This window comes from Anarhichas minor, unplaced genomic scaffold, assembly GCF_050575085.1.
Source record: "Anarhichas minor isolate MPS153535 unplaced genomic scaffold, ASM5057508v1 ptg000009l, whole genome shotgun sequence".
Lineage (NCBI taxonomy): Eukaryota > Metazoa > Chordata > Actinopteri > Perciformes > Anarhichadidae > Anarhichas > Anarhichas minor.
In genome coordinates this window covers 908489-934687 of record NW_027466455.1, presented here as the reverse complement: position 1 = coordinate 934687, position 26199 = coordinate 908489, and the positions used below count along the sequence as shown (strand labels likewise).

Below are 26199 nucleotides of genomic sequence, written 5' to 3'. Positions count from 1 at the left end.
AAAGTAACAACCCAGTCATTACTTGAACCTGAAAAATGTCCTGTTCATCTTCAAAAGACAATTCTACTACAATGTAGCTTCTTTACATTCTATGTAAAGAAGCTTGTGTAGAAGCATGTGTAGAAATTGTGAACTAAATATGTAGCAGGTATAAAATGTATCAGGTACAATGTAAAATACAATATACTAATGTTCCCTAATGCCTTCCAGTAAAGCTTAGTTAAGGGCAGGATTACATTTAAAAAATCTCTTTATAAATCCATATGTATCTTCCAGTGAGTATGCTTTATTAACCCACAAGGATACAATCTACAGTGACTGTTATAACCCCTACATACCTGTTTTTCTTTGAGACCTTTAAGCCTGTGTAGCTGATAGATGGACCTATTTATAGTCCACTAAATCTAATGATAACACTGTGATACTGTATCTGTCTTCCTGTGGCAATAAGTCCAACTCTCGGTCACGAGTCTGCCTAAAATAAACTGTGGGGCGAAATAAATAAAAAAAACAGACATGGTACAAATGAATAAACCACTCAGGAGGAGCGGGGGAACAGCTCCGGTACCCTGAGTTGGACTCAGTGCCAGTTTGCGCTGTCAGGGAATTCCGGGGGCCGTGCGGTGACGTCACGTAAGCGCGCGCCTCTGTTTCGATTTGCGCGTGGTTGAGGGTTGCGTGGCTCTGTCCCTTTAAAACCGAGCTCAGCGCAATACGATCCCTGCCTGGCTGCTCGTGAGTGCGAAAGCAAAGGGGAAAAAAGGAGCTCGACGCGGAGAGACACAGAGAGCCGAGCGAGCGGGGCTGTCGCTGCACGGCCAAAGGCAGCCATCAAACGGAGTAAGGACCAGAAGATAGACAAGAACGGGCATATCACGGACATCAGAGAGGCTCTCCGGACATCGGGCGGCTCACATTTCATGGTTGTTTCGGGACGAAGCGACAGAGACGAATAGGGATTACCGGGTTGTAGCTGTTCTCCGCTCAGCCGGCTCGTCGGGAATTTCTCTGCAGACTCGGAGCTCCAAACTTGCGGATACAAAGACTACAAAGGATACCGTGGACCTCAAGGAACCGGACATATATACATTTTTCTTTTTGGCAATTGTTTTCTTTCTGGAGCGTCCATTCGTTATAGCCTACTTCAATGAGCGGTGAGTGCTGTGTTTGTGAACCAGGGGGTTGGGAGTCGAGTCGACTTTGTTTTGGTTGTAAGCAGGCGAGTTAGTGCTCAGAGGAAAGTAAGTTTTAACCATGATGTTCCTCAATGTGTCGAGTTATTCCGACGTCAGATGCTATTCTATTATATTGTGGATTCAAATAGGCTCTGTTGTGATTCAGGACAGCAGTGAGAGAAGTATTGTAGTTGATTAAAGCGGAACCTTTGATCTTCTATAATCGATGAGGTGGGGGGGGGGGGGGGGGGGATTATCTGTGTTTTTCTCAACCACAGGTGACTCTTAAACCCCACGCGTGTGTGTAACAATTCGGAGAATTGTTTTTCATATTGACGCTCGATCATCTTTACCGTACATGTTTAATCATTCAGTGCACATGGATCGGAGTAATTTTTGTAAATTAGCTTCGTTGTGAATTTGGGGTTCATGGGCTTTTTACTTTCAAATCCCCAAGATGATGCCCAATTTGTTAAAGTGTTTTCCCATGAAAGCTATCTGAGACCACAACTATTTCTGTTTATGTTTCAGTGTAGAATTCAGCCCATATAACGTCACATTGATGATGATGACAGTGGGTCTTTATAGAAGGCTACATCTATTCATGAAATGACCTAATCATGATATTGCTGTGGGACAGCCCGGGTCCTAGTTTGGTCATTGTTACCCTGAAAACTCCTGATCATCCCATGGCTAGAAAAGGGAAGGAGAGCTAGAGGACAGGGAGAGAAAATTGCCTGTGTAAGGAGATCTCACGCCATTGTGTGTGTGTGTATGTGTGTGTGTGTAGGAGTGGGTGGCTCTGCTGGAGTTGGAGTGGGGGTGGGCAGGATCACTGAGGTCGGCAGCCGTATAAAGTGAATGGATAGCTGCCACCCCCCAGTCAATCCTTACGCACACAAAGAGCCGGATTGAAAGGAAGTGATTTGCATCACCTCTCGTTTTTTTGGGGGGGAGGGGCGGTGTTTTGGGCTGTCCTTTAGGTCTGGGTTTCTGGGGAGTCAGCGCACTAAAGTCTGACCAGTGTTGTTTGGTCAACGTGATCTGTTATCTAATTATCGCCTTTCACGTGGGACAGTCCAAACTTGAGTGACTTTTTAACTTTCCAACACCTTTCTGGCGCTCTTATCCTGAACCGTGCCCCCCTGATAATAGCCTCCAGGAGCCGGCTGGGTTTATTTGCGGCAGATCACACCTAAACACGCGCAGCTTGCGCGCATGTCTTTGTTTGTGATCGCTTGCACGCGAAATTGCACACTGTTCAAAATATCAAAACAGTGGAAGTTAAACGAGGATAAAGTCGAGTAGTTTGGTGGGCGTGGTGATGCGCGTTGGAATAGTTATTGGTATTGGTGGTTATTACTGCAACGCCCACAGACGTTAAACGCCCCTTCACACACACACACACACACACACACACACACACTGGTCTTTCTTTGGACAAGCAGTTGATGCGAATTTGTGGCTGGTTGGGACCTTATTTGTCACTTTATTGCCCTCAATAAAGGGAGCCAGATCAAGAAGAGCGGGGTGTGCTGGCATGGGGTCGCGAAGTAAACGAAAAAAAGCAGAAAGCCTTTGAAGGTTTACTTCCTATCAGTCAGATTGATCAGTTTAGAAACCATGTCGGAGGCTGTAAAAAGTTAAAGCTCCAAATCGCTCCACTCTTGGCAGGCGGTGTGCTGCCTCAGCTCCAGCCCGCCCCCGTTTGTCCCGTGATCTCAATAGGAGGGTGTGTGCGCGTGCGAGCGAGTGAATGAACAATCGCCGCCCATTTTACTACGAGTGATGACGAACATGGAAGATTATTAAAGTGATACACGGGCCACGAGGAGGAGAGGGAGAGATGATGGTGGAAATACGGCTGCCAACTCAACAATAGTGTGAGTGAGTCACACAACTTGAATAAGCACAAGGGGAGTCTGTGTCTGAGCCCCCCCCCCCCCCCCTTTACCCATATCTATCTTTGATAGGGGTGTTACAGGTGTCCCAAGAAAAAACTAAGGATTACTTTGATCTCATTAAGATATTTCCTGATGTGTGTAGCTGGCATGGGAAATGGGTCAGTAGGTTGGCTTAAAGTGCTTACTCATCTATTACTACTTGGACAGTCGATGGTGATGAAACGAGCTGTGTGTGTGTGTGTGTGTCTTGGCTGTGTGACCAGTCCATCACATTTTGGGTGGGGAGGGTTCTCCTACCACTTGTCTGATTTTGCTGCCTGTTACAGAAAACAAATACTGTGTGTGTGTGTGTGTGTGTGTGTGTGTGTGTGTGTGTGTGTGTGTGTGTGTGTGTGTTCATTCGTGCGTGTGTTTCAAAGAGAAGCAGGTGGGGGAAGTGATTGGGTGTCATAATGAAGCGTCTGTTTGTGTGACACCGGGCTGTTGCAACCTTTCCAGTTAAGGGTGTCATTTCTCCTCCAGCAACTCAAAACAAGAGAGAGGAAAATAAGGGAGGTGCAGGACAACATCTGCCCCGCTGACGGTTTCTCAAACACTCCCCACACACCCCAACAGGTCAGGCGTTAAAACACGAGTTCTTCTACGTGTGAGCTGCCACAATGGTTGGAAACCAGTTGAGGAATTTCCCGACCCTTCATGTCAGCGGAGACACTGAACATGTAAAGGGACATATTCAAATTTCCCCTTTTTACACTGTAGATATTATGTACAGTACACACCAAGCTTGTCCAGGCAGCCTCTTCAAGCCCGGTGTCCCCCTAATCCTTGAACCCTGAACCTTCAGGGACTTATCTGACGTCGCCAGTGATTGAGTGTGAAAGACTGTAAGAGCTTGAAATGGTGTTTATACGAATGTCATATCATGTTATATACAATTAAAGGTATTTATTTTATGCTTTTTAATCCTCGATTTAAACGTCTTCCAGGTATCCAGATTAATTGTCAAATAGTCTATTTATTCGCTTTTGTCAAAACGGCTTTAATAACAAAATGAAAATAAATGGTTAGTGAATAAACCAGTAATATAGTTTCTGCTTGCGTTCTTTGTTTTTATGTACCATCTTTAATCCTTAATATTTTAGTGTTAATGTAATATGCCAGACTGAACACCCATGTGCCATCCTCTTTGTTTACCTTTTTTTTTTTTCTTAAGTCTCCAGCTTCTACTGTTTAATGTCACGTTGCTATGAATTGTGGGTAATTCTCAAAATGTCTGCGAGAGAGCCCTCAAACACTCTGCGGTTTGACAGTGGGACCGCCCTAAACCCTCACGGACTTTGCTGGAATGCGCATCAAAGTCGGTGAGTGTGGCGATTGGGCTTTAGAGTTTGGTCAGGGGGGCAAAAAGTCAGTCAACCAAGTGTGGAATTCTACACTGCAGTGTTGGTCTGACTGCTGCGGATCCCGGTTTCTCAAAATGTGGGCCAGACCCCTGAAAACAGGAAGTTGTTATAGTAAGTATAGTAAGGACCCTTACTATACTACTAATACTACGAATCCATTACTATAAATATAAGTTCTATATGCAGTTCTGGACTGTGTTTTAGACCTGAGAATAATAAGGAAAAACAGATCAGTATTATTCAGTCCAGAAGCTAAAGACTGAACTTATTCAATGGCAGCCTCAGGCCAAGCAAATAAGCTGATGTAAAACATGGCAGCCTTTTGAACAGAGACCCAAAAATGATACTAGAAAACAGAAGCATAATGTCTCAAGATGAAATAGAGCTGCGTAAGAGAGTAACGGGGTGTTTACATCCTGTTTGCCTATTCAGCCGAGTGAGAGAAAAAGGGAAAGTTTTCCCTCTGAGTAGTTCCTCTCTGTTATCTCTGGCTCTTTGCCATTGATGATGATGATGACGCCACGGTGGAAAGGGTGCAGACCTACACACTGTGTGTGTGTGACTCATACACACAGTTACACACACTCCCACGCCGTGGAAAGAATTTTCTTCCTTCCTTAATTTTTTTTTACCTCCCCTCACCGCCTGTGACTACTATTACCCACCGCGACCAAAATAAATGATAACTCAGCCAGCGAGTAGGCCTGAGTGCATCATGGTAGAGAAGATGTACAACATTGTTATCTGAGGAATCTGTAAACAGGCCTTGGAGCCTCTGGACTGAATGAACACACAGCGCTCAGTCTGCGTCACAGTTGTTCTGATAAAGTCTGAAATGATCCGTGTGTAATCAACCCACTTTGTGCGCACGCTGTCATTAACTCTGATGCAGATAGGCCTCACACACACATGTCCATGTTGTTTTTTTGTTATTCACACACACACACGGGACGGCTGATGAGACATGTTGTGGACCATGGAGGAAGAGGATGAGTTCAGCCTGCCTGTAGCTCAGTAAACATGTTGATCAGTAAAGACCTCTTATGAACCATAATATGAATTCCTCTCCGTCCATCGCTGCCTCTCTAGCTTACTTTAATAACTGTTTGTGGAGACGCCATATCGGTTCCCTTGGTAACTGTTACCAAGGGAGCAGAGTCTCTTGTCTTGTTTAGTGCATTTCTGAGCTAGTCAGTGTGTGTGTGTGTGTGTGTGTGTGTGTGTGTGTGTGTGTGGAATAGAAGCACCTGGAGGGAGGAGGGAGGGGGATTTTGCAGTTCTGACTTTGAGGAGGTTTTTTCTATGAAAAGAGGCCGTGTGAAGATCTGTTTCGTCCTGAGCTTTTCTTAGATTTGTTATTGGAAATCATCACCCAGAAACCCAGTAACAGAAATGTTTGGGGGCTTTTGAGATTGCTCAAGTGTGGAAATCGAGAGTGACGACAATCAAGTCACCGTCAGTTAGTTGTCGCCCACATCCTCTTAGATTTCCGGTTTGTCGGGATTTACACGCCATTTTCCTTTCTTTAGAGTTACTAGCTAGGTGTTGAGTCATTCTTTTATTCTGTCTCACACACGCACAAAGCACCTCAAGACAGACGGATACATGCACACAAGTGTGTCGAGAAATCCAGACTGATGTTTCCTCTGTAACAAAGAGTTCCTGTGAGAATGAAGCGGGGAGCACAAGTAACTGGGAGGGGTTATCCAGCGCGCACACACACAACACACACACTCTGCCATCATATGTTTGTCATTCTCTTTTACCAGAAGCTAAAAAAAGAGCAGACAAGGCTTTTCACTGAACACCCAGGGTCCGAGGCAAGTAAGTGGCTTTAAAGTCAGTTGACTGTCTCGCTTGTGTTGACGAGGCTTGTGTTAGTCATGAGTTGGCCACATGTGCCGTTCACGCAGGATGACTGTGTGTCTGAGGTGTATTTTAGGAGTGAAACTGACTGGGTTTCTGAATTAACTCTCCTCGTTTCACATCGTCAGAGACTCAGAAGTCACATAAGATCACTTTCATCTATTTCTTTAGAATCAGAAAGATTTTGCGGCTGCACTAAAATACGCATACATTTCATATCTTTGCAACAGGAAGCCTCAGCCTTCAAACCCCCTGCCCCCGCCCCCTTATGGCCTCTCTCTCACACACACACCCCTTAGGGAGGCCTACTTCCTGCAGTTGTGACGAGAGCTTCCTCTCCCCTCCGAGCTCTGTTCCCCTTCTCTTTAGCGTCACACACACGTGCATCTGATCTGTGAGTGAGAAACGGCGATGCGCCACACTAACCCAGTTGTGTGTTGTCATTCACAGGCCCAGATGTCAGGGTGGTGACTGCAGCAGACAAATGGGGCCTCTTGTTTTCATGTTTTTCTACCAGCCCCCTTCCTCCTTGTCCTGTTTATTTTTTCACTAACAGATAAAAATGTAGGGCAACTGTTTCTCATAAGTGTTTCACTAAGGGTCGGAAATCAGGTCAGGTTGACAGGTGACACCAACAGCCAAAACAAGACTGCGTTTTGTCAGTAGTTGCTAACCTAAAGCTTATCGCTGTGGTTTCAAAATCGACTAAATGTTGATATTGGAAGATTTCTGATCTTCCTCCCCCCGTGCGTTGGCCTAGATGTAGAGCAGATGTGAGGGAGTGCACATATAAGCCAGAGGAGCCAAAGTAAGACAAATAAGAGCATTTATCTGGCCTGTTATGGTGTGCTGGCATGCTGCTGAGCGTGGACGTTCTGGGTGTAACTGGGTGAAAGGTTCGGTCAGAGCTCCTCACCCTGAAAGGAGGGTTGTGTTGTTTGGTTGGATGCTTGCAGGAGATAATCGTCCGTCATGGAGGTCGGATGCCTCAGTGTTAGTGTGCAGGAACAGTGTTTGCTTGCCGTGTCCTCGGCTGACCCACCCTGCCCTGTGTGTGATGCCTGGAGCAACTCGGATTTTCTCTGTGCGTGTGTGTGTGTGTGTAATTGTGTAAGGATGTGGATGTGATGAAGTTAGACTGCATCGCCGTCACGGAACAGCATGCACTGACGTTTGCACATGCACAAACAAATAAACACACACACACACACACGGGGGCCTGGCAACGAGCTGAGGGGGGACGGATGCAGAGGCTGGGTGTTCCTCTGTGTGTGTCAGAGAGAGAGAGAGAGAGATGCATCTATCTGGGGTGGTTATGTAATGACCAAATGCTCTATAGAGGGCGAGGGAGGACAGAACGAGACAGGGAGAGAGAGAGGGACGGAGACAGGACCTTGCATGGCCTTTCCGTCGTTTTCTGCCAGAAAGTCATCGCTGCCAGAACTTTTCCCTCGCTTAGTTTTCTGTTATCTGCCACTTCTCCCAGCCTTATCTGGTCATTTCTCATAAGAGAGACTCTACAGTGACTTCACCAGGACAGTAACAGTCCCCAGCTGCCTGTTAGTTGTCAGTGGTCTCATCCTCAGGGGGGGGGGGGGGTTGTCATATAGTCACTCCAGCACACTGTATGTTTACCCGTAATATTGATTACCACCACTAAGAAGTAGAAGGTTTTTTTTGCAGTTACTGCGTCCCCTCTATGTTCCTCTCATGGCCTCAGTGTGGTTGTCTAGCAGGGGACCAGAGCAGGCCAGTAGTTGACAGGGAGGAGTGTGGGTGAATAAATTAAAGTCTACTGCACAGAGACAGACGTCATCTAAACATCTTCATTTCAGCCATTTGTTAGTAGTGACTATGCAAGTTTCCCCGTGCACAGCCACAAGTGTATGCCTCTGGTATTTGTGTCACATGGGATCATGGTGGATTCATTTATTTAGTTTGTGTGTTTTCGTTAGATGCCACAAGGTGCTCCTTTATTTTGAGTGAGTGAGTGTGTTGACATGAGCAGCTGTTTGATGTCTTGTGTCAGTGTGAGATTGTACTTGAAGATGTACCGTGGGGGTATTTTTGACGGTGAATTGCGTCATCTGTTTGGTATAAATTGATGGATATGTCAGCTGTGTTTACTTTCACTGAGGAGACGAGCAAAACAGTAACAAAAGTCCTTAAATGACTTCACTGACTGTACTCTGCTGTACAGAGAAACACCACAGCTTGTTGTGGTTAGATTGAGGTGAAAGTGACTAAAGCGTGTGCAGCATGCTGAAGCTGAATAATAGTTGTATTAATTAAATTCTAACTTTTCCGATTTGACAACAACCTGACGGTAATCAAAAGATTGATCGACAGGTTCCAGGAATTTGCCTCGTAATTTCGCTTGAATAACTCTGGAAGTTTGAGTCTTTTCTCGGCCGTGACCCCCCCCCCCCCCCCGCAGCTCATCATCATATCCTGTTTGTCTATCCAAACACACATACACACTCAACCCATGCTGCACACTGAATAGGAAGCCGAAATGACATCACGAAGTCCAAGAATTCCCCGCTGTTGTCACATTTGTAGCGGTGCAGAAACACGCCCCCGGTCACCTGACTGTAAGTGGTGTCCCAGGAGGGCGGAGTTTAGGGCCAGCGGTTTGGGGTAAGTCCTCTCACAGGGCGCTGAGTCACCGGGGGGGGGGTTCCCCGAAAAAAGTAATACGTAATGCTCGCTCACACACACTCTCACTGTTTCCTCCATACACATACAGTACTGAACACTAACTCATAGCTGGTGAAACCACATTTCATCACTTTGGTATCATCAGATAGAACCCAGGCTGGTATGTAACACTGTCTGCCGTCTGTGTACACGCTCTGGTTTCAGGGTACTGAGTTTCTCACACTGTGCTGGTAGAGCGGCTGTGAGCAATGTGATAGCCAGGGTAGCAACTGTAAGAGACGACCGTTTGGTCACAACAGACATAAACACACACCCTGTAGAAAAGTGGTAATTACAACTTGGCCACTGCGTCCCTGTCCCAGTCACGACTTGGTCTCTTGCTAGAGTTCTCTTTCTTCATTTGTCTATTTTCAAAGTCACACTTTCCTTCCCTCTTTCCTTTTCTCCATTATGCCATGTGTTTAACTATTTTACCATTTCCCCAGCGCTGCTCTTTCACATGTGATAGTTGACTTTGCTGGCCCAGCTCTTCCTGTTAGAGCGAGATCAGCCTTGTTTGTGTGTCTGCCCGACTGTTAAGCTGCACAGTTAGTCTCACCGTCGTGTCTGCGTGGGAAGAGAAAGAGAGTGAGCGAACAAGAGCCCCCTGCGCTCCCATTGAGTCAGCCTCCCTGCTGATTTACCCCTTCGCCACCCTCAGGTTTTCCACCCTGCTCTGAAACCAGGTGTCACCTCAGAAGTCAGGCGGGTTTGGTGACGCAGGAGAAGCAGCAGCAGCACAAAGGGGTTTTTGGTCCACATTGAAAGCAAAGACCACTCCGCCCTGAATTATATTAAATGAAGGCGTCGTATATCATCAGTCCTCCGAGTACATTGTTTGATGTGGCTTCACGTTGTTTTTATGACAGCTTGACATGAATGTTTTGTCTTCTCTGTCTTTCAGGGTCGAGGAGACCCAAGAGAGTTGATTGGCAGCCGGAGCCGAGACATAACACAAGTGTGAATCAATAACTTGGTGCTACTCTAAAAGGTATGCTCAGCACCAGTGTGTGTGTGTGTGTGTGTTAGTATCAGTTTGTCTTAAAGAATGTTGTGTGCAGCCTTGACAGTGAACGCCAGCCTATCTTCACATAGCAGCAGAGCCTGCTGGATGATGATCGCAAATCGGAAGGGAAGAGATAGAGAGGGTGGTGTGTGTCTGTGTGTCATAGCACAGCACCACTCCTGACAAGCTAAAAGTGTCCAGCGATTGAAATATCCCCTACTTTAAATAGAGACAGAGAGTTCCAGAGTTAGTGGGAGTAAGAAAGGCAGAGAAGAGGAACTGGTGGGAAGAGGGACCGTGGATGGCCAGAGCTAATTTAGGAAAACTGGCGGAAGAGTGCTGAGCAAGAGAAATGAATCATAACCTCTGTGTGCATGTCTCTCTCTCTCTCTCGCTCCATGTTTCATTTCTCTTGCCACTGAACAACTTGTTACTTTTACGTTTCTCTCCCACTGTGACACAAATCAAATATCCTTGTCTCATGGTCTTGTCACCTTTAAATTGGTGTCATCCAAATTAGAGTAAAGTAGTCAGGAGATTGAGGTGCGATATTGCTGTTTTTGGAAGATTCGTTTTTATCCAACAATCATTGATTGATTTCATGTGTTAAGACTTGTTTGTAACAGCAGTGGTGAATGCGTAGGTGCGAATACATCCCTCTCAGGTTTTGTTAGGGGTCTCTTTTTTTTTAATCAAGGTACTTTGAGACACGGACTTCTTTGTATCTTGACAGGTTCTGTCTTTTGTGTGTGTGTGTGTGTGTGTGTGTGTGTGGTGTTTCAAAAAGCAGGGAGGGGAGGGAGTTATCTCTCAGCTTCTTTTATGTGTTTTCCCCTCAACCGCTTTCCTTTGTGTCGTCTCCGTGTGTGTGTGTGTGTGTGTGTGTGTGTGTGTGTGTGTGTGTGTGTGTGTGTGTGTGTGTGTGTGTGTGTGTGTGTGTGTGTGTGTGTGTGTGTGTGTGTGTGTGTGTGTGTGTGTGTGTGTGTGTGTGTGTGTGGGAAGGTAGGTGTGGGAAGGTGTGTGGGCGTTTTCATGGCACCGTTCCTACTCTCCACTCCACTCCACCTCCCTCCATCCCTTCCCTGCTCTCCATCTTTTCCCCTTAATCTATCTTTCCATCCTGTTCAGACCGTCTGTCGCTGCTGCCCCCCTCTCCCTCTCCATCACGCCTGCTGTAATGAGATTAAACCTTAGTGTATCCACTGGGCATGCACGTGCACGCACACTTTATGCACACACCCTTCTGAGTGCTGCAGCGCACACAACACACAATTATCCACTTAAGAGAGCACACCATTCTCTCTCGCATGCACTAAATCAGCACAAGCCTGACACGACCATGCAGCTTGCACACTTGGCATTGCCTCCAACACCACACACACTTGGCATGTGACCAAGGCCTCTCACTATTAGTCTTTCCCTCTGTCTCTTGTTATCAGGAGGCCCATGGTAAGGATTACAGTAACCCCAGGGCTGTCCTCATAGGTGAGCTCCCCACTGAGCCATCTGGGCCTCGGTAATAATCCTGTTCTGTGCAGACCGGCTTACTGGCGCCTCCTACAGGCTGACTGACTCATAGCAGCCAGCTACAGACAAAGACATCCACCATCATTTAAGACTTCAAGAGAACTTAACTTATTCTCATGTTGCTGGGGGAAATAACCAAACTAGAGCAGAATCAGGAGATTCCAGTGGTGAGAATAAAGATGTAAATTAAGGGTTTTGTGCAGGTTGCCCCTGTAGTTGCAGGAAGCTCTCCCCTGCCCTATATTCTACTTACACCCTCCCCTCTCTGCTCTCCAACGTACACATATACATGCACCAACAAGCCTATTCAATAGAGAGCCCACTGGCAATTATTGACTTTTCAATGTGTCTCGCTCATTTTCATAGTGGCTCTCTATCTCTCTCTCTCTCTCTCTCTCTATAGCTAACAGGCTTTGGGTTCCTGGTGCTTAAGACTGAGGAGTCAGACAGCACAGATATTCTCAGTGTTGGAGTGAGGCCCTCTCTGTGCTGCAGTGGAGGGCTTCACAGATACAGCTAGTCTGGTGAGTAGCAGCTCTCTTATTGACTTTAATAACACTCAACGACAGACGTTGTGTTGTGAGTTTATGATACACAGTGCATACTGCTATTATATAACCTTTAAAAAGGACTTAAGTTTATAGAAATATGTAGCAATACATGTGGAAATATGTTTAAATTCAAGAATGCAATTTCGAATAAATAAGTTAGAGGAGTGCTGAAAATTTTTTTAATTCATTAACTTTGGGTACAGCCTATAATTCTGATGAGCTAACTAGCAATAACCTGGTGTTTGTTGCATAATGACAAGTTTGTCATTTGATCACAAAGCCAACATGAAGGCCATAACATTGAAACGATATTGGTGCTTTTTAACAGCAACACATAGAGGTATTCAATGATAAGCTTCGGGTCATTTTCACATTTTTTTAATTAATACAAATTGAATTTCAGCAGCTTTGATTATCCTGCTACTCCACATTGTTTTTTTCTGTACGAAAGCATGTGAGTAGCTACATAATGGTGTTGCTATCATCCACAGGCTGGATGCATCACGCAGTAGAGCAGTTTGGCGGGCGTGGCACACGGGATTCCTTCTCTCTGGACGGACTCAACCGGGGACCATGGGCTCCTGTGGGCGGCCGCGCCTGGCAGCCATCTGCCAGGTCTGTGGCCATGACAACATATACAAACAAACTTTTACAAACCTCTTCAACTTTAATCCATCAGCTACAGCCTTTAATTCGGTTTTTACAGCCAAACTGAAGTAAACCATTGAATGTACTTTACAAACATAGTGTAAAAACCGCTAGAAAAAGTCATCTGACTGTACTGTCTCTGTTACTCATCAGGTGTTCGCCTGGAATGAACCAACACCAGCTCCTTTCCCATCTACCTCCTGGTCCCATGGGCGGACTGAACCATCCCAGTAAATTCTTCAGTAATGGGTAAGTCAGGCACAGAATCATCAGCGAAAGAACTAAATTTAGAAAGCAGAGAGTAATTCGTTTTCAGCAAATGACACGATGAAGCAAGCTTGTGTTGTCGTTTAGATCTGTTTTTTTGTTTGTTTGTTGTAATATTGTTTTCACTTTTTTTTTTTTTTTGGGGCTGTCCAGACCCATGCGAGGAAGTGAGAAGCTTGAGCTCCCACAGCCAATGTTACCAGGTCTGCAGAGGGAGCAGCAGAGACCACCTCCTCATCATCTTCACCCTCCACCCCCCCACAGAGCTTGGGAGCAACTAGGTCAGCTGTATGAATCCCATCTCCCTCCTCAAGGACATCCTGTTGTGCCACTGCCCAATGAGCACTCACTTCGTCTCCATAATGGAGGCTATGCAGGAAGCGGCGGCCCTCCCCCCAACCCCCATCTTCCCCCCATCAGACCAAACCAACTGCTGAAGGTGAGTGACAATGCTACAGGTGATACAATAGTGGATTTATGCACCAGTTTTTCACGGGTGAATAAAAAACACTTTGTGTGCTGTCATTACTGTCTGATTTAGTTTGGGGGTCCCCAAGAGCAGCATGTTCCCCGGGGTCCACCACTGCTGGGAGATGAGATGTGGGCTCAGGTGCACCAGGTAGGAGCTCTCTAATTGGCTGTGATCATGTTTCATCATCCATTTAGAGATAGAACAATCTCTGTTCTGGCTGTCATTTCTGCTGCAACCAGACAGACCCTCTGTCACTGACATTCGGCTAAATATATCAGCAATGGACTGTTTTTGAACTGACCCTTTAATTTCTCTGTTTACAGCAGAGGGGCTACCCAGGGAAGATGGTAGGGGGTCAGCTAAAGAGACCAGGCCCTCCACTGGGAGAGCACTCCGTCATCCAGCACACTCCTCCACCATCCATGCACCCATCCTCCCGCCCAGCTGTAGAGGACTGTCCCAGCCCCAGCAAGAGGAAAAAGAGTTCAGATCAGGTATCAGAATGGAACAAACTAACTTTTTTTCTGCTACACTAAAACAGCCACACTGAGTGGGAATTTATAACCTCAACTATACATTTTTTCTACAGTTTGTTTGTCCTTGTTAGTCATGCCTTTGAGTGTTAAATATTGTAATGTCTCACTCCCTGGGCAGATATCCCATCCTGGTCTGCATCGTTTCCCTGGCCAGTCTTTGCTATCTCAGCATCAGTCATCAATGCACCACCTCCCTCCAAAAGCTGCCTTCTGGAACCCCCTTCACAAGAACAGCACTCCTTGGCAGCCACAGACTTCTGACCGCAACAACCCACAATCGCAGGAGTTCCAGCTCCGAACAGTAAGAACATATCCCTTCATTACATATATGACTCTTGAAGCCAGGGGTTCATCTTTTTCTATTGACCTTAATCAATGGGAAAACCATTGGATTGAGTGGTGTCATAAAGGTGTATTGATTCTATTAGCTTTCTGAACCTAACAAAGAGTATTGTTTGCTGGGCTGTAAAATACACCATGCCCAAAATTGATCAGATACTGTTGGTTTTATATTACTCTTATCTTCCTCTGTTGCTTTTTTTGTTTAACAGGAATCCAACAAACAAGGAATGGGTAACTATGGCCAAAAGTCCTCTCCTGCCTCCTCCACCCCTTTAAACCTCTCCCCTCCACCAAACTCCTCCCCGGGAGGCTACAACCACGGATGTGCTCCTCAGCTCCAGAAAGATGCATTCCAACCTCAGGCTGTAAACCAGCAGTCCCCTCCCTCGTCCTACCCCAGTCCCAGCTCTAAGCTAGGGCAAGCTCCACCCTGCCAGGCCATGGAGCCTCGTGGTCCTCACAACCAGAGAGGCCCTCCTTTTAGGATCCAAGGTGGCAGCCAAGCTACCTCTCACACGGCATCAACCCCAACCAGGGGAGACAGAGAACAACACTTGCATGCCCAATCGTCACCAGTAAACCCTCCTGCAACCAGCAACAACAGCAGCAGCAGCAGCAGTGTGCCTTACAGCCACTTCCAGCCTCATCCAGGGCTGGGGCACAAGGGTCCTCCACCTCCTCCACCACCTCCTCCTGCCAGCAGCACCTCAGTACCTCAGCATTTGCAAAGTGGGCTCCATGAAGCCTGGAGATACCAGAGCAGGCCCAGCAGTCACTCTGCAGTGAGTATAAGTAATTCATGCTGTATCAGTTTGTTCTTCTACAGTTATGAGTGCCATGGTCAGTTAACCCAGATGCCGTTACGAGAGTAATTATTAGTAAAAGTATTAATTAAAAACTGTTTCGTATGTGTCTCTTCAGGAGTCGGGCATTTACAGGCCTCCAGGGCTGCTACCTCAGCGCCAGCAGAGCCACAATCACGTCGTGGATAGTCGTGTTCCTGGTCCTTCCCAGCATCACCATCATGTCAGCCCTCCTCTGCCCCCAACCAACTCAACTCGAACACCTGTCATCACTGCCAATCTTCCCATATCCCAGAGCTCTTGCCCCACCAGTGGCTATAGCAACAGCAGGATATCTAGTAGTGTAACTATGGCTGGTGTGTCCAGGGTGCCCACATCGCCCCCTGCTGGTTGCTCAGTGAACAATGGCAGCAGTAACAGCAGTTGGCAGAGAGGAAGAGAACCTGTACCCCAAACCTCCACCCGTGGTGTCACTAGCACCACCTCTCAGCTGGATGCTCTGCTGCAGCCAGGATGTCAGAGAGGCCAAACTGCCTCTGCCAACCAGCAGGGGCTGCCCAGAGCACACCAACAGGAACCCACCAAGTCCCGCCCTATAAAGGGGAAGGTGTCCTGCTATGCTCAGGCTGAAATGGAGCAACCCCCTGCATTTTCCTCATCATCTTCTTTGTTCTCCTCACGGCACCAGAGGGTAGGGGACAGTGTGATTACAAGTAAAGTTTCAAATCCTCTTCCTGGTTCTCCTATTAAATACCAATCAGCTCCACGCTCCACTGCCAACACTGAACCTCAGCCGTCCCATCCAGCCCTCTCCTCCAGACTGGGTCAGTCAGAGTTTGCCTCGACACAGGCGTACTCTCAGCCCCAGATTCATCCACCAGCTCCGACCTCTGTCCCTCAGTCCATCGAAGAGGCTCTAGACAAGCTCGATGCAGAGCTAGAGGGTCACATGCAAGCTGAGGAAAGGAGAAAAAGGGACAGAGAGGAGCAAGAGAGGCGGAAAAAAGAATGGGAGATGAGACAAAAGCGGGACGAGGAGAGAAAGAGGAAGGAGCTGGAGAAGAAGGAGGAGGAGAGGAAGAAGAGGGAACTGGATAGACAGGAGGAGGAGAGGAGAAGGAGAGAATGGGAGAGGCAGGAGCAGGAGAGAAAGAGGAGGCAAGAAGAGGAAAGGAGGAGGAGAGAAGCAGAGCGGCTGGAGGAGGAGAGGAAAAGGAGAGAATGGGAGAGGCAGGAAGAGGAGAGGAAAAAGAGAGAATGGGAGAAAAAGGAGCGGGAAAGGAAGAGGAGAGAGTGGGAGTGGCAAGAAGAGGAGAGGAAGAAGAGAGAAGCAGAGAGGCAGGAGATAAAGAAGAGGGAACTGGAGCGGCAGGAAGAGGAAAAGAAAAAACAAGAGTTGGAGAGGAAAGAGGAGGAGAAAAGGAGAATGGAACAGAGGAGGGAGAAGGAACTATGCAGTGCAAAAGGCAAAGAGCAGACCGCTATTGAAAATCTGGAGAGACTGTTCTCCTGCAACACTTCCCCAACACCCCCACCTCCTCGCCTTTCTTCTGTTACTGCACCTTCTTCAGGTCCATTGCCTCCCTGCTCCCAGGCTTCACCCCCTTACCCCTGGCTCAGCCGTGGTGGCGTACTCCCCTGTCCACCAGGCCAGACAACCACCACCATTACTCCTGTAGAAAGGCTGCGGCCGCCCCCTCTTACACCTCAGACAGAGTATGCCAGAGAAAAGCAGAGGCAGAGGGAGATGTGGAGCAACAGTGGCGGAACGACATTCAGCCCCTCATCAACACACAATACCTCAGGGATGAACCAGTCGGTATACCCCAACAAGCCCCCGGCAATGCAAGCCGCACCCAACCTATCCAAAGACTCAGCCAGGGAGAGAGACAGCAGCAAACACTCTCTCCCCACCTTGGCACTTAGAGAGCCTCCCAAACTGTATCAGGCTTTTCCCAGAGAAAACCCAACACCACCGTTATCTTCCAGCTCTATGAGGGGAATCCTAAACCAGCAGATGACAGGAAGTGGTTTGGAAAATGCCAGTAGCTGCACTGCTGAATCTGCCCAATTTGAGGAAGAGCCATCTGAGTTATCCACACTGCTCCCCGATGGTCTGGCTAACATTATGGCTATGCTGGATGAGTCCATTAAAAAGGAAGAGGAGATGTATAACAGTGAAAAGGCTGGGTCCACAGGTCTCCTTGACAACTTTACTCCTTGTGTTCAGCCTATCAAGAGCTACTTGAGTGCCCCAGACCTCATTCCAGCAATGAAGCATCAGCCCAACCAGGAAGACTTTGGATCCACTCCGCACGCTAGCCCTCCTGTTCTCAGTCGCCAAGGCTCCCTGGCATCCCCTTGCAGCCGAACATCATCTCTCAATGAGGAGGATGAGGACTACTTTAAACCTTCTTCAAATGTCCCTCTGATCCCCAAACGGTCAATGGACATGGGAGTGGGGAACACCAATTACCGCCACAGCGACTTGGCTAAACTTTATGGCCTCCCCGAGCAGACGAAAAGTGAGGTTGATGAGGAGGAAGATGACGAGGACTCTGAGACACCGTCTTGTTCTCCACCACCCCAAAGACCCCACCTCCACCAAACGGGTGTAAACAGCATGTTCAAGTCCCTAGCAACAGTCCTAGAGAGCCAGAAGTATGCCTACCGCGGTGGACCTTTTGGGAGACCCCCTCCATCAGCTCTGCTTGGGGTCAAATATTCCTCGTCGCTGTCACTGGGCCCCGATATCTGCCGCCAGCAGCAAGGCAGTTCACCGACGTCAGATTCTACCAATCCACCGTTTAGCCCAGCTTTCCCATCCCTAAAGTCCTCCCCTCCTCTTATAGAAGACAAAAAACTGAAAATAGAGGACGCTCATGACTGGAGAGATGATGGAGAGACAACAGAGGACAGAATACACTCTACCCAAAAGAGGAGTATTTCTACCTTAAAACCCATTAAGGAGATCAAAGAGGAGCAGCTGTTGACGACTATCTCTGCTTCTTCTCTGGCAGAATTAGGCAAAAGCTGCGAGGACATGCTTAGTAGACAGTCCCTTCCAAGCCATAACCCGCTTGATAAACCCGATGGCCATGTCAAACTGAAAGACAGACACAAACCTGAGAAGGTAAAGGAACACAGAGAGAAAGATAAGACGAGGAAGCATGGTCACAGCAGCAGGAAGCACGAAGACAGGACAGAGAAGAAGAAGCATAGAGAAAAGAGAGAGGAGATGACCTTCTGCTCTTCATCATCATCATCATCTTCTTCCACTCATTCCAGCTCCAGCCACAGGCGGCACAAGGAAAAGAAAGATCGCAGAATTCTCGGTGACCTCAACCTCCAGAGCAAGGAGGGGTCTGAGAAGAATCGGGGTCATTATGACGCAGAAAAAACGAAACATAAGGAAGCGTCCGGTGCCAGCTCCACCAGCGAAGGGGAGCAGGCAGAATGGACCTCGAGAAGTTCGGGAGAAAGATCTTCCGAGGACAAAAAAGACTCTGAATCTGGTTCTTCGCTGGGTTCAACGGACTTCTTGAAACTGAAAGCGCTGTCAGATGGGCCCCCCAAAGAGCTGAAGATTCGCCTGATCAAAGTGGAGAGCGGGGACAGGGAGACCTTCATTGCCTCCGAGGTGGAGGAAAAGAGGATCCCACTGGAGGACATCACCATTAAGAACTCTGCCAGTGAAATCATCAGGTCCTGCAAGTAAGTGCACTGTGGAGGAAGGCTGTCCCAAAAATACTTGATATGAAATTTCAGTAGCCTTTTTTAGGCATATATCATATTTCTATGAACAGGTTAGAGTAGTATATTTGTGTTGAGCAAAGGATAATTACCCATCAGGTCAGTCAGTGGTGGGCCGTCAGGGCCTTCTCTGCTGGCCTAAACAGAATCACAAAGTTATAGCTATTTTATAATTTAATATTTTTCCCATTATCTTATTTTGTCATTGCACAGCTACTGTCTTCCTCAGTTGCTCTGCTTCCAGTGCAGCTTGTTTTAAGTAGAGCTTTTATCCAATCAGATTTCACCTCTGTGTCTCTAGGTAAGAAGAGAGGCCCGAGGCCTGCAGACTCACAAGTGAATCCATGTGCAGTTTAAGTGAATGGGGACGATATTGTTGATTGTCATAGTCTTCAACCAATCAGATCTTTAGTTTAACATGTTGGGCGTATTCTTTGACGTGCCAGAGCCTGCTAGCTGGCCTACAAGTACGTCAGCATTACGTGCAGCTCAGTTTCCATGTGCAGCTCTGCAGTGGGGTGCAGCGTGTGCTGTGATTGGCCAGTGGGCGAGCACGTGACTTATCGCGAAACTTAACAGCAGAGGCTTAGTTGGAGTAGTGAGAGTTCAAATTGAAAGATATGGAAGTTTGTCTTTAAGTGAACAGCATTTGGTAAGTCAACTGCGGTTGTTTTTTTACATCTAATATCTGAACGGCTCGTGCCCTCGAGTGTGTAGCAGAATGCGTGTTGCTGCTGTTGTTTTCCCGTTAAGTTCGTTAGCGTAGCCTCCCAGAACACTTGTGGAGCCCCAGCTGTTTTTGTTTTCTTTGTTCCGGTTCAGAGGTCACACAGACCGTTGTCTCCTACGTGAGCGCAGAAAACATTATATTTCCCACAATTTAAGCTTCTATATTTTCCAAATGCACTAGTATTATTCAAACGTCTTGCTCTGTCTGTAAGCCTCGTACCGAACGGTTCAATACGAATACGTATATTGTTACAGCCCTAGAAGCTAATAATAGCTGTAGCTGTGGCGCCATCATGAGGTTATAAGGTGGTATTTCAACTACAGGACAGCAGTGAAGGCCCAGGTATAAAATGCATGGCCCGCCACTGCATCAGGTAGCACGCGCACAGGACTAGAAACCTGTGTTTTGTTTCTTTTTGTTTGCTCCTGTCAACATGTTGTGTTTTTTCTGTTGTAGGGGGGCCAGAGTAAAAGGGAAGTTCAGAGAATCTTACTTGCTCCCAGCCTTCTCTGTCAAGCCCATCATGACCTCAGATGAACCCATTCCCAGAGAGAAACTGAACCCTCCTACACCCAGCATCTATGTACGTCACTATATTTCATACATACTGTATAATAGCTTTCTTTCAGTCTTTCATTTGACATATTTTATCCATTATAACACACAGTAAACACAACATACATATGCTGCCCTCTTGTGGTGATGTGTTGTGCATGAATACATTGACTTCAGCAGTTTTGGTTTCTGTGTATTGACGTAATTCTTCTTCTCTGTAGTTGGAGAGTAAGAGGGATGCCTTCTCCCCTGTGCTGCTGCAGTTTTGTACAGACCCCAAGAACCCTGTTACTGTCATCAGAGGCCTGGCTGGATCTCTACGACTCAGTATGTTAATGCATTACATTTATTTACATGCAAAAACCCATGGGAGGGGGGCTTAAAGAGACAGAAAATATGAGAAAAATGGGTTTCTGAACATTAAGGAATGAACCTGAAAATGAGCATTAATTCGCCTCTAGCTACTTAAAATAGCCTTGCTCAAAATGTGGACCCATTAGTTGCAAACAATATACTATTAATCTGCATCGATTGGTTGTAACGTAAATGTATCCTTGTTTTTAGACCTGGGGCTGTTTTCTACAAAGTCACTTGTGGAAGCTAATGCAGAGCAGGCGGTGGAGGTGAGGACTCAGGTACAGCAGCCTGCTGATGAGAACTGGGACTCCAGCGGGACCGGCCAGACGTGGCCCTGTGAGAGCAGTCGATCCCACACCACCATTGCCAAGTATGCCCAGTACCAGGCCTCCAGCTTCCAAGAGAGCCTGCAGGTAAATTATGTTCTACTATCCCTGCCACTAATAGTGATACTGTTAGTACTTCTCCTACCCGTACACTGAACATTTTGTTTAATATGTGCTGTGATAAAGCTGATAAACATGTGATTTGTGTCTCCAGGAGGAGAAAGGCAGCGATGATGAGGACGACGAGAAGGAGAAGAAGCCCTCAAACAGTTTGGACACTCCAAGCAAGGACAGCTCTAAAGAAAGTAGCAGGTAAGGATAATGTGCAAAGTTTACTGATCGTGTTTTGCAATTGTTCGGAACACTTAATAATGTTTTCCTTTCCTCAGTGGTGAGCAGAAACAAGTGGGGAAGATAATTAAGTTTGGCACCAACATTGACCTCTCAGATCCCAAGAGGTGAGCAACTTTAATAGATCATCCTGAGACAGTAGCATGATCATAGCAAGCACAGCTCCAGCACAGCTCCTTTGTACTACATCTGTTTATACATGCATATTAATGCTACGTTACTAAAGATACAAGTTGACGTCTTTGCTTAGGTGGAAGTCCCAGCTTCAGGAGTTGCAGAAGCTGCCGGCGTTTATGCGTGTGGCATCCAGTGGAAACATGCTGAGTCATGTTGGACACACCATCCTAGGCATGAACACTGTCCAGCTCTACATGAAAGTTCCAGGGAGCCGAACGCCAGGTAATGTCTGAAACAGGTGGAAGACACCTTTAGTTAAACACAGTTTGAAACACCTTTATATGTGAGAATATTCTTTCCTTAATCAACAGGTCACCAGGAGAACAATAACTTTTGCTCGGTGAACATCAACATTGGCCCTGGAGACTGCGAGTGGTTCTCCGTCCATGAGAACTACTGGCACGCCATCAGTGACTTCTGTGAAAAGTGAGTAGACACTAACTGCAGTCCTTTAGTCTGAATGTGCAGTGGGAGGTTGCCTGAACGCTGTGGTGAGACGGATTTGCCATGTAGTCTGTTTTGGTGTTGCTCCACTTATCAACATATTTGGATGATGCTGTTTGAAGTTCATCCACAGATAGTTGTCAGTTGAGCTTGACTAACCTGGCTAACATGCTAAGTCAACTACAGGTGATAAAATTCCCCCTCTTGAATTTCTGGCTGGGACGTTGTGGCGTGCCACCAGTTGATGATCACTGCCCAACGGATCCCCCACCGGCACTGAGGATCTGTGAAGAGGATGTGGGTCGGCTCTTTCACAGACAGGATCAGGAAGGCTCTGGGCCCAGATCGTGTTCTGGCCCCCATCTTCACGGAGATCACTGGAGCTGTGTGAAGTCCCCTCGTGCTTCAAACGCTCCACGATCATCACAGGGCCCCCCCCTGCAGTTTTCCTACCGGGCAAACAGGTCGGTGGATGATGCAACATGGGACTGCACTACATGCGGCAACACCTCGACTCCCCAGGGACGTATGCAAGGGTTCTGTTTGTGGACTTCAGCTCAGCGTTCAACACCATCATCCCGGAAATACTCTGCCAGCTCACTGTGCCAGCAGATCACAAACTTCCTGACAGACAGGACGCAGCAGGTGAGGCTGGGAAAAATCTCATCACTAGCGCCCCCCAGGGATGTGTGCTCTCCCCACTGCACCTCAGAGGACCCAACGGTCATCGGCCTCATCAGGGACGGTGATGAGTCTGCGTACAGATGGGAGGTTGAACAGCTGGTCCTCTGGTGTGGTTAGAACAACCTGTTAGACCACAACGGATTGTCAGCAGAGACAATCATTGGTTCCAGCCTGCCCTCCATCCTGGACTTGTACACTTCCAGAGTCAGGAAACAGGCTGGAAAGATCACTGCAGACCCTTCACACCCTGGACACAAGCTGTTCCAACTCCTCCCCTCTGGTAGGCGCTACAGAGCACTGTACGCCAAAACCACCAGACACAGGAACAGCTTATTTCCGCTGGCCGTCACTCTGATGAACAATTAATCAGACATATTGCATCTTCGCGCTCATATTTATATTGTACATAGTACTTAAACGTTAAATGTTTATTGTGTGTGTGTATGTACGATGAGAACAATGTGTAACTGGCGTCAAATTCCATGTATGCGCACGCATACATGGCCAATAAAGCTGATTCTGATTCAACATACCTTTTTCCTCTTATGTGCTCAGGCATGGAGTGGACTACCTGACAGGGTCCTGGTGGCCAGTGTTGGAGGACCTCTACAAATCAAACATCCCAGTGTACCGCTTCATCCAGCGGCCTGGAGATTTGGTGTGGATCAACGCTGGAACTGTTCACTGGGTTCAGGCCGTTGGCTGGTGCAACAACATCGCATGGAATGTCGGCCCTCTCAATGGTAAGGAGTGCACCATCTGGTGACCAAATACAGACTTCAACAATAGCGAGAATATTTTGTTCAACATTGTTTCACGTGTATCTGCAGCTTACCAGTACCAGCTGGCCCTTGAGAGGTTTGAGTGGAACGAAGTGAAGAAGGTGAAGTCCATTGTCCCCATGATTCACGTGTCCTGGAACGCAGCCCGCACTGTCAAGATCACTGACCCAGACACCTTCAAGCTGGTCAAGTGAGTACATATGAACTGTACTTAGTTACACCCACCTAACCAATGAACAGCCCTGCAATACATCTCACTTCATAAAGGTTATCATTTTTAGTAAATGTTTAAGAAGATGCACCACTTCACAATCAACATTACAACCTTGATTGAAGTAGTACCATTTGAAAATGATACATACGCTAAGCTGTATAAAAAAAGATTTAAACATTTGTTTGTATTCTTACCCTTCACCAGACACTGCCTGCTGCAGTCCATGAAGCACATCCAGATTCTGCGGGACCAACTGGTGGCTGACGGGAAGAAGTTATCTTATCAGAGTCGGGTCAAGGAGGAGCCTGCCTACTACTGCAACGAGTGTGACGTGAGTGGCTACTAGTCTCTGTTTATCACAGAGTCACTTGCCAGTTTATTAGATACATCTAGCTAAACTAATGCAGTTGAATAAGCCTGCTATGAATTCTACCTTCATGACCACAGAGGTTATTAGACATTTTGGAGGCTGTAGGTTTTGGATATTTAGTCTACTCTAAAGTATTAGAAACACCTAAGGGTCTCAACTAAGCAAGGTATTTTATATGTTGGCTCTATCAGCTATATATCTGAGATTTGTTTCACTGACTCTTATGTAAAGGGTGAGAAGTGACTGATACTCAGAGAGAAAAGGAGGTTCTTTTGACTTCCCCTTTCAGAATGCAAGGCTGTTGTTCTAGACTACATAACCTTGGTGTACATATTAAAGTCACACGGTTCCAAGTGACAAACTTTTTCAGCATGACCAAGCTGAGCATAATCACCGGGAATGTTTCCTAACCTCTTCTCTCTTCTACAGCTGGAGGTGTTCAATTTGTTGTTTGTGACAAGTGAGAGCAACAGCAGGAAGACATATGTGGTTCACTGTGAGGACTGCGCACGTCAGCGGAGCCCCAACTTGACGAACGTAGTGGTGCTGGAGCAGTACCGCACAGAGGAGCTCATGAACACATACGACTCATTCAATCTGGTAAGCAGACGCGTACCTCTGTTCAATGTTCCTGCCGTCTTTTGTCGCTCCTTTCTGACTTAGTCTCTGTTTTGTGTCTCACCAGGCCTCCTCCCGGTGACAGAGCTCCCCTCCTGCGTCTCCTCAGCCATAACCAAAACTCCTGCAAGCCAGGACAAAAGACACAGTTTCACTTTGGTTTTCAACTTAACGTTTCATTATTTAAAATCATTTTTGCTACTACTGCGAACACTTGCCGAACAGCCAGTTGAATACGTTTACTCACCATTACTGTTTACAAAAAGAAATACCAAGCCGCCAATAAAATACCAGTTTACTCTCAGATGGTGCTTTTAACCAGACACCCACAAGGGGGCAGTTGGTGCTGCCATTGAAAGAAACTGCAGAGGGTACACATGGTTCCAATGGTGTGTTTGTGTCAATACCAGAGAACTTCAGCTGTTCCCTGTTGTTGTCATCTTGAATACTGAGATTTGTACATGCTGTTTGCAATTTTTGTGGGGTGCTGTCTTTTTTTAAAAATAATTTATTGATTTGTTTTTTCTAAACTAGATCAACCTAGATATATACCACATTGGCCTTGTATTTAGAAAAGAGACAAAATGAAAAATACTAATAATAGAGATATGAACATTTTTCTAGAGCATTAAGAATTTTAAAAAATACAAATGTTTGGAATGCTTCAAAACATACGGGTTTTAACGACTTTGGTTGTTTTGGGGGAGATTTCATTTTGTCTTTCAAATTCTTGTATGTGTTGTAAATCTTGTGTTTGTATGAATTATACTTTAATTTCCTCTGGCGAATAATAAGTTGTCACGCATCAGGTCTTTTTGTTTATTTCTTCCATCTCTTTAAAAAAAGAAAGAAAAAATCATTGCCATCTGGTGTTTGTGTGTTGTACCTCTGATTGTTTTGTTCCAATATGCAGACTTAGTATTTCCTGGATTTTTTTTTATTTTTGCATTGTACATTTAATTTAAAATGTTTCTTCTATTTATTGGATATCAATGGTCTCCCTTTTTTTAAAAGGGTTGTACAAGTTTGCGATTTTGTTTCCCTCTTTATTTTTTTTATAGTAAGCGATTGCTCCATAAGAACTGAAATGTGGGGTTGTGTGTCCACGGGAGTAGAGGCTGCTGTTTCTCTGGTGCTTGCCTCTCATGACTCCTGCCTTTTTCTTCTGATATATATTAAATGATATCTTTATCTTGAATATAACACCACATTTCCTGTAGACAATAGGCACACTGCTCACGTAGAGAAGATGACTAATGGAATGCTGTGTTTGTATGCTCATTAAGTGTTTTGAGAAATGGTCGTTTTTTTTATTATGTAGGGGCTTTTAGACGAGATTTTAATGATATTATCTGTTGAATATGATAATGGGATAGATGGTGCTAAATGTTCTCTTTGAACAACTTCTCTTTATCTTCTTAAAATGAGAATTCTATTTTTCCTGTTGCAATATTACCTTATCCCTTTTCTTCTCTTTGTGGTCTTTTATTTATAACTGCACTGTTTAGAGAATTCACACAGACATACTTGCAGACACACATACACACACACACACCAAACTGAGCCAGACGTCTTAAACACTTTGTGAATTTGTGTGATATTACTATTAATAATAAAAACTTTTTGATAAATCCAAAA

General features: G+C 46.3%; 1 protein-coding gene across 1 annotated transcript; it reads left to right on the top strand.

Moving 5' to 3' along the window:
• Positions 1-727: 727 nt before the first annotated feature.
• kdm6ba (lysine (K)-specific demethylase 6B, a) lies at positions 728-26199 on the top strand. Its single transcript, XM_076086976.1, has 23 exons — positions 728-1154; positions 9953-10039; positions 11985-12105; positions 12624-12747; positions 12934-13029; positions 13201-13486; positions 13589-13666; positions 13843-14013; positions 14174-14356; positions 14607-15179; positions 15319-18914; positions 20140-20266; positions 20460-20565; positions 20803-21008; positions 21136-21233; positions 21311-21379; positions 21523-21671; positions 21761-21875; positions 23133-23320; positions 23408-23549; positions 23778-23904; positions 24373-24543; positions 24629-26199. The coding sequence occupies exons 4-23, from the start codon at positions 12629-12631 to the stop codon at positions 24641-24643; spliced, it is 6615 nt and encodes a 2204-aa protein (XP_075943091.1). The 5' UTR covers positions 728-1154; positions 9953-10039; positions 11985-12105; positions 12624-12628; the 3' UTR covers positions 24644-26199.